Source organism: Choloepus didactylus, chromosome 1, assembly GCF_015220235.1.
Source record: "Choloepus didactylus isolate mChoDid1 chromosome 1, mChoDid1.pri, whole genome shotgun sequence".
Taxonomy (NCBI): Eukaryota; Metazoa; Chordata; class Mammalia; order Pilosa; family Megalonychidae; genus Choloepus; species Choloepus didactylus.
This window is the reverse complement of record NC_051307.1, coordinates 239,696,552-239,712,442: the sequence shown is the minus strand read 5'-3', so window position 1 is coordinate 239,712,442 and position 15,891 is coordinate 239,696,552. Positions and strand designations below refer to the sequence as shown.

General features: G+C 54.3%; 2 protein-coding genes across 10 annotated transcripts; one reads left to right on the top strand and one right to left on the bottom strand.

Moving 5' to 3' along the window:
• Positions 1–43: 43 nt before the first annotated feature.
• PRRT3 (proline rich transmembrane protein 3) lies at positions 44–7,767 on the top strand. Of its 7 annotated transcripts, XM_037801540.1 has the most exons (6): positions 44–337; positions 466–559; positions 1,926–1,996; positions 2,736–3,792; positions 4,008–4,163; positions 4,784–7,767. In XM_037801540.1, the coding sequence occupies exons 4-6, from the start codon at positions 2,793–2,795 to the stop codon at positions 6,541–6,543; spliced, it is 2,916 nt and encodes a 971-aa protein (XP_037657468.1). In that variant the 5' UTR covers positions 44–337; positions 466–559; positions 1,926–1,996; positions 2,736–2,792; the 3' UTR covers positions 6,544–7,767. The 7 variants fall into 7 exon arrangements, with proteins under 7 accessions (XP_037657468.1, XP_037657477.1, XP_037657501.1 ...); XM_037801549.1 differs by lacking the exon at positions 466–559; XM_037801573.1 differs by lacking the exon at positions 1,926–1,996.
• Positions 7,460–15,780, bottom strand: CRELD1 (cysteine rich with EGF like domains 1). 3 transcript variants are annotated; one of them, XM_037801625.1, is made up of 11 exons: positions 15,617–15,780; positions 14,942–15,134; positions 14,603–14,685; positions 11,954–12,064; positions 11,553–11,644; positions 10,716–10,892; positions 10,536–10,631; positions 9,519–9,602; positions 9,245–9,340; positions 8,931–9,065; positions 7,460–8,130 (listed from the first exon to the last, which is right to left on the bottom strand). In XM_037801625.1, the coding sequence occupies exons 2-11, from the start codon at positions 15,113–15,115 to the stop codon at positions 7,916–7,918; spliced, it is 1,263 nt and encodes a 420-aa protein (XP_037657553.1). In that variant the 5' UTR covers positions 15,116–15,134; positions 15,617–15,780; the 3' UTR covers positions 7,460–7,915. The 3 variants fall into 3 exon arrangements, with proteins under 3 accessions (XP_037657553.1, XP_037657545.1, XP_037657536.1); XM_037801617.1 differs by lacking the exon at positions 15,617–15,780 and adding an exon at positions 15,348–15,605; XM_037801608.1 differs by lacking the exon at positions 15,617–15,780 and adding an exon at positions 15,371–15,605.
• Between the last annotated feature and the right edge of the window lie 111 nt (positions 15,781–15,891).

The following is a 15,891-nucleotide window of genomic DNA, read 5'->3' as shown; positions in this document are numbered from 1 at the left end:
TGAGTATATAAGAAGCAAGCTCCCCATCCCACCAGTATGCCGAGTCTGGCTGCGCGGTTTTCGGTGATGCTGGAGAAGGGATTTCCACATCAGCTAGGAGGTGACTTTCGGTTCCTCGCTGGCCCTGAGACTGAGAGAGGAGAGGTCAGGACCGAGAGAGGCGTCCTCCTCTAAAGGGAAAGGGTTAAGCGGGGATGGCGCTCCCGTGGGCGGGCTCGGCGATCGGCAGCGCCGGGCTCTGTTAGCCAAGCCTGAGCATCTCAGGAGGATGCGGCGAGGCGAGCGGCTACAGGGACGCGCGCAAGGTGAACGCGGGGGCTGCAGGCGCGGCGCCCAGGTGAGGAGCTGGCCGGGGGAGGGGGCGATGGCGTGGCCGGGGCAGGGAGCGTGGCCTGCAGCCCCCCTCGTGGGCGCGGGCGGCAGAACCCGCACGGCGCTCACCCCCACCCGGGACACTGCGGGAAGGCGCGGAGCCAGGGGAGAGGAGACCGAGGAGGAAGGTAACCGGAGATGGGCAAGCTCGCGGAGGCTCCTGCGGAAACCCTCGCCCTGCCACCAGGTCTGCCTCTCCCCAGCCCCTGACACCGGGAGCTCCCCTCCCCCAAGTCTCTCCAGCAGTGGGGGTGCACGACTGTGCGAGCCCCTTCCTTGTCCGCAGATGCCCACATCTCTGGGGTGCCCACATCTCTTGGATTGGGGGTGGTGAGCAGATGACATACGCTCATCGTTGAAGGCCCAACTCAACTGTCTACTATGCAAAGCCTTCTGGATCCCCTGTGCAAAATGAGCTACTCTGGGCGTCCACAAGCTCTAGTATGGCTTGTGGCTGTGTGACCTTGGGCAAGTTACTCAGCCTCTCTGAACCTTGGTTTTCTCCCCTGTGAAACGGGTATAACCACACCTGCTTGTATCCAAAAGACTGAATGAGATAAAGAACATGCAGCTAAGGTTAGCACAGGAGACTAACAGGGTAAGAGCCCAACACAGGAGCGTTATTGTTAACTAATATCTGTTAGGGACCTCTCAGTCCTCTCCTCTCAGCTTGTCTCCACTCCCAACCCTGGAGCTGAGACCTCTTTATAGGTGCCCACCCCGAGCCTGGGCCAGGAGCAGAGAGTGAGGCTCAGTGAATGTTTGAGAAGTGAACTAACTATACAGAGCTTTAAGGCAGAGTCTAACCTCAGGGTTCCAGGTGGGATAAAGGGGTCTGTGTACCCCCTGAAATTGTCTACAACCTTTGGTGAGCCCAGGGATTTTCCTGGAAAGAGCATCTAGAGTTTTCACCAGATTTTCAAGGTATCTGTGAGCCACCAAGGGTTAGGAGCCAAGGAGCTCTGCTTCCCAGAGAGGAAAGGAGCAGGGCCTCTGCCCCCAAACACACCAGGGCCTCAGTTGTCACAGCTGTTGTACCCCCTCCCCTGGCTGACCAGCCCATGCCTGCCTCCCTGACCCAGCTAAGGACCCTCAGGTATAGGAAACTTTAAGGAGAATTCCACTGGGGCCAAGCACATGCAGGGGGCTGGAGATACAAAATGAAATGATACAGCCCAAGGCCGGTGGAGGAGGCAGGAGACTGTGACTGTCACAAGGGCAACCAGTGCCCAGGGGGGTTCAGGGAAGGAAGGTGTCCTGGAAGAGGTGATGTCTAAGCTGAAACAAGCCACCAGCATATCTTACCTGGTTGCCTGCACTAGCCTCTCCCCTCTTTTAAAAACTCTAATTAGGCCTTGGCACTCACATGCTTAACCTCTCCAGTGGCCTTCTGTGGCCCTTAGAATAAACTTCAAGTGTTTTATTGTCACCTTAAAGAGGCCCTCCTAGCACCCCCTGTATAAAGTAGCCCCTCATCTCTCTATTCTTAACCCTGTTTTTTTTCTTCATAGCTCACCTTATCTAAAATTATTTATTGTCCATCTCTTACCTAGATCACTAGCTCCATGAGGGCAGTTATCTTGTCAGTCTTGTTCACTGCTTTATCCCCGGTATTTGGCACTTAGTAAGTACTAAAAAAAGTATTTGTTGAAATACTTAAAGGGAATTGGCAGTGGGGGGAGCAGGGGTGGTCTGGACAAAGGGAAAAATGAAAGAGTTCTAACATTTATTAAGCTTCTGTTATGGGCCGGGCTCTATGTATCTATCTGTTTTGTTATTTAAGCCTTACAAGAGTCCTCCTTCAGTTAGGTACTCGTATAATTCCCATTTCACAGATGGGAAAAACCATGGTACAGAGAGAAAAAGTAACTCACCTAAGAAATAGGAATATTGGGATTCACATCTGAGTCCCTCCTTAAAGACAGGCACACATTCCTCTCCGTCTCCACCTCACTGATATTTGAGCTGGCTCTTCAAGAATAGGATTTCAATCCCTGAAGAAGAGAGAGGGCTGAGGGAACAGCAGAAGCAAAGGCATGGGGCATTGGATAGTCTAGTGGGTGTTAGAGGATAAGTGAGCAGCCTGGTATGATCTTGGAGGGCCGGGAGAAGAGTTATATTCTCTGCCAAGGGCAATGGAGAACCATTGAAGGTTTTGAAACAGGGCGAGTGGCATGATATGCAGTTTTAAAAGGTCACTATGTGCAGCATGGAGAGGTTGAATAGAAGGGGAGTGGGGGAACAGAGGAGAAGCTGCTGCCTTGTGTCACTCTTCTTTCTCACCAGCCCCCTTGGGGCAGCCATTGGACCACCACCACTACCTCCCCCAACCCTCACATGTCATCCCCTTCTCCTTTTTTTAGGTTCATCCAATGAGGACTGGAAGTTGAGGGCTCTAGGCCCAGGCATCGGAGTGGACCATGGCCCCCAGCCCCAGATGTGCCCTCCTGCTGCTGTTGCTGCTGCCACCCCTGGGAGCTGGCCCTGCCCTGGACAGGGGCCTTCCCATGCCACTGGAGGATGCAGAACCACATCTGATCTCAGGAGCCCACCCCAAGGGCCCTATGGGCAAAGAGCCCCAGGCCCGCGAGTTCTTCTGGGAGAACCCCAGAGATGAGAGCCCCTGGAACTCAGATGGCCCCCAGGCCCCTGCTGAAGAGCTGCCCGAGAGGCCCACAGATGCTCCCCTCGGCCCAGCCCTGCATGGGCCCAGAGCAGCCCAGGGGGCTCAGAGAGAAGGACTCCCAGTAACCGATGACCTCCAGATGGCCCAAGGGCCAAACTCCCAGGGTTGGACAGGGCCTCCTGACTCACAGGAGCCCCTGACACACAAAGCACTGGCTCCCAACCCTGTGGGCTCCCCCCAACTCACTTTTATCCCCACAACTTCTGGACTCCAACTCAGAGTAGCCACAGTTCCTCCTTCCCCAGAGGAGCCTGGAGGCCAAGTGGGGCAGAGACCACCTAGAGAAGAGTATCTTATGAGTGAGGCCAACACCAGGGTCCTAAAGACTTCCCCCTTGGACCACCAGGGCCCTCCCCACATTCTTGGGCCCCACTGGGGCATTGGCAGGAGGCCAATGCTGGGTGGGGATGAGAACTTCCAGGAGGTGGCACGAGGCCCTCTTTTCACCCAGCAGGATCCAGCAGTCCCTGGTGTTGGCTTGGTGGCCCCAGCTGAAGTGGCATCCTCTCAGGAGCCTGGGTTCCAGCCAGACCTGGCATTGGCCAGAAGCCTCCCTCCTGCTGAGGAGCTGCCACTTGAGCCCCACAAGAAGGCTGGAGCTCAGGAGACCTGGGATGTCAGCTTTCCGGGTCCCCCACCCAAGCAGACTGACCTCCCTGATGCTAGTGGATCACCAGGACCCAAGCCCTCAGGTCCTCCAGCCTCAGAGTCTCCTGAGGGGCAGCTCAAGCCAGGTGGGTATCAACATGAGAATGCTGAGCTGGGCTGGGAGGCAGCAGTGTTCCAGGGCAGCTGGATGTTCCAGTTTTCTCTGTGTGACCTCTGGTCCTTCTGGGGCCCATTTTCTTCATTCTAGCAAATGAGGGTGATTGTGCCTCCCTCCTAGGAATCAGATTTCAGGAAACTTCTGGAAGGCCAGGCAAGGTGATGACTGCTTTTGTCATTTCAGAGATAGCAGCAATGAATGAAGCAGACCCCATCTCCCCCCAGCGAGTGAGAGGGGCAGTGGAGGCCCCAGGCAGCCCCAAGTCCCCTACCCCTGGCCCCTCGGACCCTGGCCCACCTACAAACAGAACAGAGAGCCCTGTGGGGGCCCTGAAGCCAGGTGAGGGCATGGCTGGGGTGCTGGGGAGAGAGAGTACTCTGTCCAATAACTAAGAGCCTGTGTGAGGTGAATATATTTCGGGGGAGGTGAGTGAATAGGGACAAAACATCTTCTGGGAAGAATTGGCCAGGACTTCCTTCCAACAACTTGGGGTAATAAACTAAGACTGGGGACTCTGGGAGAAATCATTTGCCCTTTGGGGGATAGAATGTTCTTATATGTGACATGGGTGCATTTAATGCAGTGATTCTGCACTTCTGCTAATCACCGAGGAACTTTTTAAAAATTCCAATGCTTAGGCCCTTTCAAGAGATATTCTGATTGGTTGGTCTCCAGGTGATTCTCAAGTGCAGCCCATGTTGAGACCTGCTGGTATACCACTTTCCTATTAGCATTAATAAAAACGAAAGCTCACAGCCATTTAGCATTTAACGGGTGTGGGGCACTATGCTAAACACTCAGTCCTCACCACAACCCAAAGATGCTGGGGTTACCATCCCCATTTTGCAGATGTACTTAGAAACATGAAGTAACTTGCCCTCCACCACCACACAACTAGAAAATGATGGAAAATCAAAAGCACTTTTCAAAGGGCTATTTTAATATTGTTATTATTGCAGATGAAGTGGAGGAGTGGCCGGGGCGCCCCCAAAGCCATCCCCCAGCACCCCCAGTCCAGGCCCCCTCGACATCCCGGCGGGGCCTTATTCGGGTCACCACGCAGCGAGCCCTGGGCCAGCCGCCCCCTCCGGAGCCCTCGGCCAGCTCCATGGTGTCAGCCCCAGCTTCCAGCCCCCCTGCCAACGCTACCGCACCCCCTCTGCGGTGGGGACCCCTGCGGCGGATACTGAGCTTTTCCTGGGAGCTGCACGTCTACGGGGTGGGGGTGCTCTTCTTGCTGCCCGTGTTGTTGGCGCTGGCCACTCTGTCAGCCGCCCCGGCGGGGCCCCCGCTGGCACTGGTGGCGGCTGTGCTGGTGCTGGTGGCTTCTGGGCTGCGATCCGCCTACATGCTAGCAGACCCGTACGGCTCGCAGGCGAGGCTGGGCGTGCGTGTCGGCCTGGTGCTCTACAACCTGCCCTTCCCCTTGCTGCTCACGGCGCTGGCGGCCCTGACCCTGCTCGGCCTGGGCGCAGGGCTGCCCCAGCCACTGCAGAACCCGCTCCTATTGGGAGCGCTGGCGTCGGCGCACGGCTTGGGGCTGCTGGCAGCCGATCTGCTGTCCGCGAGGCCTGTGTTCAACCTCCTGACGCAAGGCTTATCGTGCGCCTGGGGCGCGACCGTGGCTCTGGGCACGCTCTGCCTGTGCCGTCGCCGCCTGCTGGACGGGCCGCGGGGCTGGGACATTAGTCCGGGACCGCGGCTGCTGGCTGTGGCGGGGGCGCTGGGGCTGCTGGCCAGCGGCTTGCAGCTAGCCGCCGCGCTCTGGCTGTACCCGGGTCCCGGCCGGGTGGGCCGTTTCTCGTGGGCCTGGTGGGGCGTCCACTTCTGGCTGCGCCTGCTGGAGCTGACATGGGCGCTTGCCCTGGCGCTGGCGGCTGTCACCGCCGCGCGACCCAGGCCGCCTACGGAACATGCTTGCTGGGCCAAGCTGCTGCGCTTGGCGTGCCCCGCGCCGTCGGGCAAGAGCGAGGTGCCCGAGCGCCCTAATAACTGCTATGCGGGGCCCAGCGGCGTGGGCACAGACACCTTGGACATCAGCAAGAGCCTCATCCGCAATCCCGCGGAGGGTGGGCCGCCTGCCACGCCCAATTCAGGCGCCTGGGGTTCGGCTGCGTCGTTGGGCCGCGGTCCCCAGAGTGCTCCGGGGTTGTCCTGCAGCAGCGTGGGGCCGGCGCCGTCGCTGAGCGAGTTGGATCTGCGGCCACCATCGCCCATCAACCTGAGCCGTAGCATTGACGCCGCGCTCTTCCGAGAGCACTTGGTGCAAGACAGCGTGTTCCGGCGCTGCGGCCTGCGCGGCCTGGCCTCCCCGCCGCCTGGGGATGCTCTGCGGCTGCGCCGAGGCAGCCATCCGGACGCAGAGCCCGACGGCGCGGGCTCCTCGCTACTCCGCGGCCGCTGCCGGTCGCTCAGTGACGTGCGCGTACGCGGGCCTGTCCCACAGCACGTAGTGGAAGAGCCTGACAGGGCGGCGGCCGGGGTGGCTTCGGGCAGCTCCCTGGACAGCTTCTCCCGGGGTTCGCTCAAGATCAGCTGGAACCCGTGGCGCCACGGGCTGTCGTCGGTGGACAGCCTGCCACTGGACGAGCTGCCCAGCACAGTGCAGCTACTGCCTGCCCCCTCCCCTGCCCGTCCCGGAGAACCCCAGGGCGACGTCCAGCCGCGCTGCAAGCCGGGGGACTCCCGCAGCGCCTCCAGTGATACCATCGAGCTCTGAGGACCAAGACCCCGCCTTCGCTGGCCGTTTGGACGGCCTGCTCGGCCATATGAGGGTTTGGAAAACTGGCATTCCTGGACCGCCACCTGACTGCAGCCCCTGGAAATAGGCGGCAATGAACCCATCCCCCCACCCGTTTTTTGGTTGTTTTTTTTTTTAAACATATCTCTATTTTTTTCAGCCGGTATTTTGCACAGAGGCTGCCACATGCGTGGAATACAGGGTGAATGTGCATGGATTTGGGTATGGAGGATGGGGACCAGGTGCCCCAAAACACCACTCCAGGTGGAGAGATGAGGCTCGCTTGTTCAGACTGACTGTCCTCTTTGTGCCAAAGAAATAAACCCTTAGGACTTGGCTCATGCCACCCTCTGGCCACGCCAGGATCCTGTACTCCACAGCAAGAGAAGTAGGAGCTTCCCAACCCCCCAGGAATTCTAAGTCTTGTGTATGGCGAAGGGGGAGGACGTGCAGAGGAAAGGGCACTTGAACTTTGGAGACTTTAGTAATAACGGCTACCAATACTACTGAATGTCTACCATCTGTTGTGCATTGTTTTCAGCTCTTCACATATCTCATTTAATTCTCATATTAAGGCTGAGTAGAAAGCATTATGATTCCCATTTTACAGATAAGAGTGAAATTCAGAGGTGAAAGTCATTTGTCATGGGTCCTTTGGCCAATGGCGGAGCTGGTATTGAACTCAGAAAGCTTAGCTTCTAAGCCTAGCTCCTCCTAACCCTACTTCAGGGTCAAGTCTCCTCTATCTTCCCTCTACTCCCCCATCAGGGGAGTTTTCAATTGCCTAAGGTTCTAGGAGGTTTCTACACAGCTCTCCGGGAGTGGGGAAGGGTGGGAGCCTCTCAGTAGCTTAGCCAACCCACATGGTGAGGGCAGGTATTAAGACTGAAGCATCTCCTTTTTCCAAGACCTTTATTTCCTGAGATGAATAAATAAATCCATGGCTGAGGGGAGGGTGAGTATGGAATAGGAGCTGGCAGCAAGCGGCAGGCAAGAGGGGGCTGCCATGGCCCCAACCCTACCCAGACCCCCCTCATCCTGGGCAGGGACCAAAGCTCAATAGTAGCCACCATAAGGAGAATCTTAATTTTTAAAATTTCACACATTGGGAAGCCTGCCTAATGCCCCCAGGCTGAGATCCCAGGGCATCCACCCTCAGGAATACTTTTTTACCCCAGAAGCCTTGCCTGCCCAGGCCTGGGTCCCTGGGTTGCTCTGCAGGGTGGGTGGGTGGGGTACTCACCCCACTCTCAAAAAATACATCAAGCTGCCCCTAGTGTCCAGGCAGGAAAGAAGCCCGGCCTCTGGGGGCAGCCAGGGTGGGAGGAGGTCCTGCAGGGGGCAGCAGGGATTATCTGCCCTTGATGAAGCCCTCCAGCACACGGTCGCTGCGCTCTGACAGCCAGTAGCCAGTCATAGCAGCCACGGCCCCAATGAAGATGGCAGTGAAGACCAAGTCGCCCTTTGCAGCCAGCGTGGCCAGTGCGCAGATGATGACACCAAAGAACATCTGCTGCAGCACCACCAGCTCATCCTCTGTCATCTCCGAGAAAAAGCCCGCCGACTCTGCAGAGGAGCAGAAGACGCAGCCTGTCACTCCTACTCATGTTCTTGGCAGTTCCCAAGCTTCCCCAGGGCACCCACGCATCTTGTCACCCTGGCTGCCAGGCAGCATGCCAGGCACATGATGTCCTTTACTGCACAGAACAACTCCACATGGGGCAGTTATTGCCCCTGCCTCGCCAGATGGAAACTGAGGCTCAGAGAGGTGAAGGGGCTTGCTACAGCCCCCGAGGTGAGTCAGAGGCAGGGCATGTATGACACAGATAAGTCTAGCTCCAGAGCCACAGTGCCTGGATTCAGATCCCAGCTCTGCAACCTGCTTGCAACAGGGCCCTAAGCAACTTAAGTTGCTTCACCTCTCTTAGCTTTCTCATATGTAAAATGGGGATGAGAAAACTGCCTACTGCATCGACTTGTAGGAACTCAATTAGTTAATACATATGAAGGGCCTGGAACAGTGTGTGACACAGCAGAGCCATGGAAGTGTTCACTAGTGCCACTGCTGTCATAATCATTCGTCTCACCACCCCCAGCTGCCTACGACAAGCTCAGCTGACCAGGGAAAGGACAGAGGAGACAGACTGGGAGAGGGAGAGTGATATGACACCAAGTCCAATTCTCTTTCACACCTGGGAAGGTGTGAGGCTGCCAAAAGTCGGCCTGCAGTCAGCACCCCTCATTGCAGGGCTGGGCGGGGGTGGGGCCTGTCACCTCTGCTAGCTGGAGACAGGGCTCTTCTGGCCTCCCCCTCTATGAAGACCCCCGTTTCCCAGAAGGTGTCTGGGGGCCAGGATGGGGCTCACCTGGGATCTGCTCCTTCACGCAGATGCCCTCAATCTGTTTGTAGCCCTCAGCACAGACGCAGTGATAACTGCCCTCCGTGTTCTCGCACTGCTCGTTCTCTCCCGGACACACCTCTGTCTCACACTCATCCACATCTTGAGGGAGGAGAAGGGGTCAGATCCCTGACTGTTAAGTCCCACAGCCCAGCCCCCTGACTCCATCTTGCTCACAATGTTACCCAGGCCACATTCTACCCATCCTTCCCCCACCGGGCCCACCTCACAGCCCCTTCTTGTGGTGGTGCATGCCTGTGCCCCATCTGCAGGAGACTCACCGAGACACTTGGAGCCCACCTGCTGGTAGCCAGGGCTACACTTCTTACAGCGGCCCGGCCCTGCCCCCATGCAGCCCAGGCAGGCCTTGGCACAGTCTGGAGGCAGGAGAAGGGAGAAGAGTGTGAGGGCTGCCCTAAGCCTGAAGAGCCAGGCTCCAGAAAAGGAGGTCCAGAGGTGCTCTGGAGCCTAGAGGGTAGAAGTCTGTGGGAACAGGTGTGGAGGAGTTCCTCCTGTCCTCCCCACCTCCCCTCCTGTGCAGAAACGGACACTGACCTCGACACTCATAGGAGCCCTCCGTGTTCACGCAGAACTGGTCAGCTCTGCAGTTGGCTCGCTCTGTGCCACACTCATCAATGTCTGCAGAGAGGCGGCCAGGGTGAGGATTTCAACCCCTATTTTACCAACTGGGAAGCTGAGCCCAGAGCAGAAGGGGAATGGATTTGCCCAGAATTCAGTGGTGTGGCAGAGACAGTAAACCATCCACCAACACAGAAGTAGAGTTGCAGCAGGACTCAGGGCAGCCCAGGTAGTGATTACAGTTCCAACCTGCCTTGAAGCTAAGTGGCCATGTGATTGGGCTGTGGCCAAAAGGATATAAAGAGAAATGAGGTGTTCTGCTTTTAACTTAGCCTTAAAACAATGAACTTAGACTCTTCCATGCTCTGTTTCCCTTCTCACTTCCTGAGGCCTGGAGCATGGATAGGGAGGTGCCCTTGGCCCTACCTCAACCATGCAGACAACACCCAAGGGGATGACTGAGCAGTAAGATAGAAGGAACCTGGATTCCTGTACAACTGTGGCAAGCGAAGCTTCCCTGCCAGACTGAACCACTCACTTTGGGGCTGTGATATGAGAAAAAAATAAAGCTCTATATCCTTTAAACCACAGTCTTATGGGGATCTTCTGTTACAGCAGTTTCGCCTTTACCTCAGCTTATAGAGGTGGCTAAGGAGGAAGAAAACCTACCCGTGATCTCAAAGTTCAGTATTCTCATTCCCCTGGCTAATCCTTCCTCAATTTTCAAGAGTTGGCCCAATGACACCTTCCCCAAGAAACCTTATCTGTTTCCCACCACCACCACCACCACCATTGAGCAAGATCAGGTACATCTCCCACTGTACACAGATCAGTCTGTACCATCCGTGTCTGGCTAATTTTCTGCCTTCACAATCAGAACTCTGGGAAGATGGGGACTGTGTTGGTCTGGCACAGGCTACAAGTGTTGAGTGAATGGTGGACTAAACCCAGCCCTGGCCCACCCTCCCCAGACTAGGGTAGCACCCCACTCACCTACACACTTGAGGTGATGCAGGGCCCAGCCCTTTTTGCACTGCAGACAGTTTGATTCCTCAGGTCCTGAGCAGCGGGCACAGGGGCCAAAACAGGCTGGGTGGGAAGGAAGCTACATGAGGACCGGCAGGTGGGTACCCCAGCTACCCCCACCCAGCACCACGCCTCTTAGCTACCTACCCGAACATACCAGATGGCTGGCGTTGCGCTCCGCCTCAAAGTAGCCAAGGCCACACTGGTCGCAGGCCTCACCCCCATAGCCAGCTTGGCAGTCACAGCGCCCGCTGCCCCCTCGTGTCCCTTCCCCTTCACACTGCCCGTGGCCACCACAGGGCCTCTCTGTGCCCCCAGGACAGGCTGTGGGCAGACACCACGGAGTGAGATCTTATATACAGCTTTGTTCTGAGAGAATATTTTTCCCTTATCATTAAACCTTTTGGAAAGGAAACTTCATTTTAATGACAACATAATATTGTCATAGAACTGTACAAAATTTAGTTAACCAATCCCCTATTGTGGAACAATTAGGTTATTTACAAATCTTTTCTTTCATAAAGACTGAGCTGACCATCTTTATCTGCATCTTCAGGAGAGATTTCTTCTAAATGGGGCTGGCAGTAACTTCAGCTCCTGCCTCGTCCTAGGACTGTATGTGGGGATGGGTGGTGGCAGCACCTGCCCCTTCCTAGGAAGGTTACCTTTGTCCACGGAATGGGGCCTGGTCTGATCCAGGCTTGGGAAATGAGGGGTCAGGGGTGCAGGGTGCTGTCCATCATCTCCCTAATAAAAGATAATAATCACAGCCGTATCTGACTCAATCTGCCCCTGGGTCTTTTTTCAAGGCCTTTCCCAACCTTGCTCATCTCACAAGCCTTGTGAGACACGTGAGAAGTGAGGTCCAAGGAGATTATCTGAGCAGCTGCAGTCACACAGCCAGCTAGGGGAAGACCCAAGACTGACTGATCCCTGGCCTAAGCATTCCCCTGACATCCCCCAAGAGGAACTTGGAAAACTCACGAAGGCAGGAGGGCCCAAAGGTGCCTGGGGAGCAGCAGAGCTTCAGGGAATCTGAGCAGAGCCACTGGAAGAGGTCCGGGGCTTCCTGCTGCCTGAGGCAGGGACAGGCGGGGAGGTGGGGGGAGACAGTGTCAGGACTACTATCCCTACCCTGGTCTCCCACAGAATCTGAGATTCAACCCATCTGGGGTGCACGACTCTCAAGGCCAAGGCAGAGTGGTAAACAGGTGCAGTGGGAGTTTGAGTGCCCCAGCAAGTCTTCAGAAGATCTGGGTTTTGAATAAAGAGCTAAGCCCAGATGTGATCCCCAGCAAGCAACCCCTTGCCCCTCGGCCAAGCCAAGGCCTTACCACCAGGCCCTGCCTGTGTCCCTTCCCAGGGAGGGCCCCCACACCACTCACTTGTGAAACCACCAGGTCTCCACCAGCTCCTCACTCAGCTCCAGCAGGCGGTGGCACTCGAAGTCCGACTTGCTGCACACGCCCTCCAGCACCTCTACCAGGCGGGTCTCACTGACCAGACAAGGTGGGGTAGTGGGAACCACGCTGTAGCCCCCTGCCGCCCTCCTCAAGTCTCCTCTCCCACCCCTCATTATGCCTGTGACAATGCCAAGGGAGAGGCCATGGAACATAGAGGAAGGGAGTTAGACCTGTGTTTGAATCTACTAGTGTGACCTTGGGCAAGTCACTTAACCTCTCTGAACCTCTTGTTTTCTCATCTGTAAAATGGGGACAATACCTCCTCTGCAGGTTTACTGCAAGATACCTCAGTTCCTGCATGAGCACAATGGAATATAATAGCCTTGTTGGATAGATGTGATTAAAACATATCATTCAACAAGTGTTGGCATAATGTGGAGAAATTGCAATCCTCAAGCATTGCTGGTGGGAATGTAAAATAGTGCAGCTGCTTTGGAAAAGAAGTTTGGCAGTTCCTCAATAAGTTAAACATAAAATTCCCATATGACTCAGCAATTCCACTCCTGGTTATATAGCCAAAAGATCTGAAAACAGGTGTTCAAACAAATCCTGTACACAACTGTTCATAGCAGTACTAATCACAACACCCGAAAGGTGGAAACAACCCAAATGTCCATCAACTGATGAAAGGATAAATAAAAATGTGGTCTATTCATACAATGGAATACTACTCAGTCATAAAAATGAATGAAGTTTTAATACAGATGAACCTTGAAACCATTATACCAAGTGAAATAAGCCAAACACAAAAGGCCACATATTGTATAATTCCATTTATATGAAATACCAGAGTTGGCAAATCCATCGAGACAGAAAGTAGATTAGTGGTTGCCAGGAGCTGAGGAAAGGGAAGAATGGGGGAGTGATTGCTTAATGGTACAGAGTTTCCTTTTGGGGTGACGAAAATGTACTGGAACCATATAGTGGTAATGGTTGCACAACACTGTAAATGTACTAAATGTCTCTAATGGCAAGTTTATGTTATGTGTTATTTTATAACATTAAAATAAATATATATGTATATTTCATGTATTACATTCATATATTTAAGGGGTCTGGCACAGTGCCTGACATATAGGAGGAGGTAACAAAACAAATAAACAAATGGGAGTTGTCATAAAACTAGAAGTTCCCTTAGGGTTATTTTGCTTAATGCCCTTATTCCCAAATGTGGAAACTGAGGCCCACCGAGGGAAAGGAAAATGACAGATGTCACATAATAACAAAGCCTTTTATATCTAGTGGTCATCACAGTTTAATCCTTACCACAATCCTGTGAAATAGGGAAAGAAGGTACTAAAACCCCTATTTTCTAGGTGAGAAAACTGAGGCTCAGAGAGGTTAAGTGACCTGCCTGGGGTCACAAAGCTGGTGGATGGCTGGGTTAGAAATGGCCACCAAGTCGGTGTAACTTCAAGGCTTTGCTGATTCCTTCTGCTCAACTTGACTTCTAAAAGTTGGAGGGTACAGGCCTCTTCTTGCTCAACTCTCTACATAGTCTCATCCAGCCCCACAGCTTTAAAAATCTGACTATATGCTAATGACTGACTGCCAAATTTCTATCTCCACTTTGTTGTACTTCTCCCCTGAACTCCACAATACTAAATCTAACTCCACTTGGACATATAATGGACATCTCAATCCAACATGGTCCAAACAAATTCCTGATTCTCCTCCTACCACAAGCCTTTTCCTTCCCTAGTCTTACCCAATCTCAGAAAATAGCCCCACTATTCAGCCAGTTGCTTAGGCCCAAAACCTAGAGGCATCTCTTATTCTCCTTTTTCTCTCTAATCCCATAATAAATCCATCAAGTCCTATTGGCTCTACTTGCAAAATATACTCAGAATTAGACCCCTTCTTGCCATGTCCACCACTTGCTACCAGGCTAGCTCATGCTGCCTTCATACCTAGCAACTGGTCTCCCTGTTTCCTCCACTCTGGTTCCCTATATTCCGTTGAGCACATAGTAGTAGGGGTGATCTTTTAAAGACACAAATAAGACCACATCACTCCCCTGCTCAAAACCATCCGATGGCTTCCCACTACACCCAGAAGAAGATCTAAACTCTTTTCCATGGCCTTCAAGGACAACTTGATTTGGCCTGGGCCTTTGCCTTTACCTTCTACCACTCTCCCTTTTGATCACTTGCTCTAGCCACTTCTCAAATATGCCAAGTTCAGTTTCTTTGCTTAAATCCCTTCCCTGACTGTCATACAGCTTGCTTTTTCATTTCAGGTCTCTGTTCAAATGTCATAAACTTCAGAGAGATCTTCCCTTGAATATCTTAGCTAAAACACTACACCTCCCCACCATTCTGTAGCCCCTTACCCTGATTTACTGTTCTTCACCTGATAAATCATTTATTTACTTTTTCACTGTTTGTCTCCCTACTAGAAATGTAGCTTCCATGAAGATATGATTTTGTTTACCTTGTTCACTGCTGTACAAGAGATGTTTAGTAAATATTTGCTGAATAAGTAAGTGCTCCCCAAGAGTTCCCAGCCCCCACCAGTCAAGATTGGGAGGTAGGGTATACAACAACCCCTGCACCCAACCAGCCCCCTTACCTGTCTTTGTATTTGGACAACTTCTCTTCCTCCCACGCAGTGTTTCCACCTCCAAAGTTGTCCCGGATGGTTCTCTCCAAGCCCTGGAATCATAGAAAATTAGTAATAAGCAAAAATCCAATGTCTAGCACACTGTAACAGTTCACACTCTTTACTGTCACTCCGTTACTGACCAGGAACTTGAGGCACAGAGAGGCGATCTGCCCAAGGCCATATAGCTAATAAGTAGCCAAGCTGGGTCTTGAGTCCAAGCAGATTTGCATCCCAGAATTCCCCATTCTCAACAGCTGTGCTCTAGTAGCTGGGCCCCCCTTCCCATGAGGCTGCTGGTAGACCTACCTTGTTGAAGCTGTCGACCAGCCCCCGGCAGATATGACAGGGATGAGGCTCAGGCTGAGGAGAAAACTGAGGAGGTGGAGAGGGCTGGGGCCGGACGGGGCTTGGGAGACTCAAGAAGAGGCTAAGGCCCCAGAGAACAGCTAGTACCAGGCCCGTCAGGGGCCGAGGATCCATCTTTTCCCAGGCTGCGGACCTGTGAATAGAGGGCATGGGGAGAGTTTACTGGAAAAACTGGGCCCCAGCTGAGAAATGAAAGGGTCAGTTCTTTAGTGCCATGGGCACAGAGCACAGGGCTGCGTTAGAAAAACAGGGGGGACCAGACTGGAGTGCCAGGGGTGGGGTGAGGTTGCGGGGGAGGAAAAAAGCTTAATATACAATTCCAAGAGGGAAATGCTATCTACGTTACCGTGGGGGAGGTGGCCTGGATACCTGGCTTTAGCGGGCTGGGAGTCAGCCCATGGTTTTCGGGTCTGAATATGGGTTATTAAGAGCCGGGTCAGCGGTATTAAGGAGAAAGGGTCAGATTCCAAGCGTTGAGGGAGGAGGCCGGATGGGCGGTCTTAGGGGGAGGAGCCCAGAACCCTGTTCTTGGGGGGAGGAGCCCGGATCCGGATGTGGAAAGTGGGGGTTAGGTTCGGGACCTCCGCCCGCGGGCCGACGGGGGAGCGTCCAGACCCGCGTAAGCCGCGGAGTGGAAGAGACGACCGCCCCCAGCCCGCGGGCGCCGACAGCTTCAGCCTCCTCAACGCCACCGCGGCCACCGCCTGCGTAGAACGTGCCCCCCGCCCCTCGCCAGTGCCTCTGTTCGGGGGCGGAGTCGACGTGCCAACCAATAGCAGCAAGCCATGGTGCTATTGCGTCACCCCACGCCAACCAACCAGAGGCTGAGCCGGGTTGCACCTGTCCCGGCGTTTAAAGGGTCGTGGTGGTACAGGACGCGGACGGTAAAC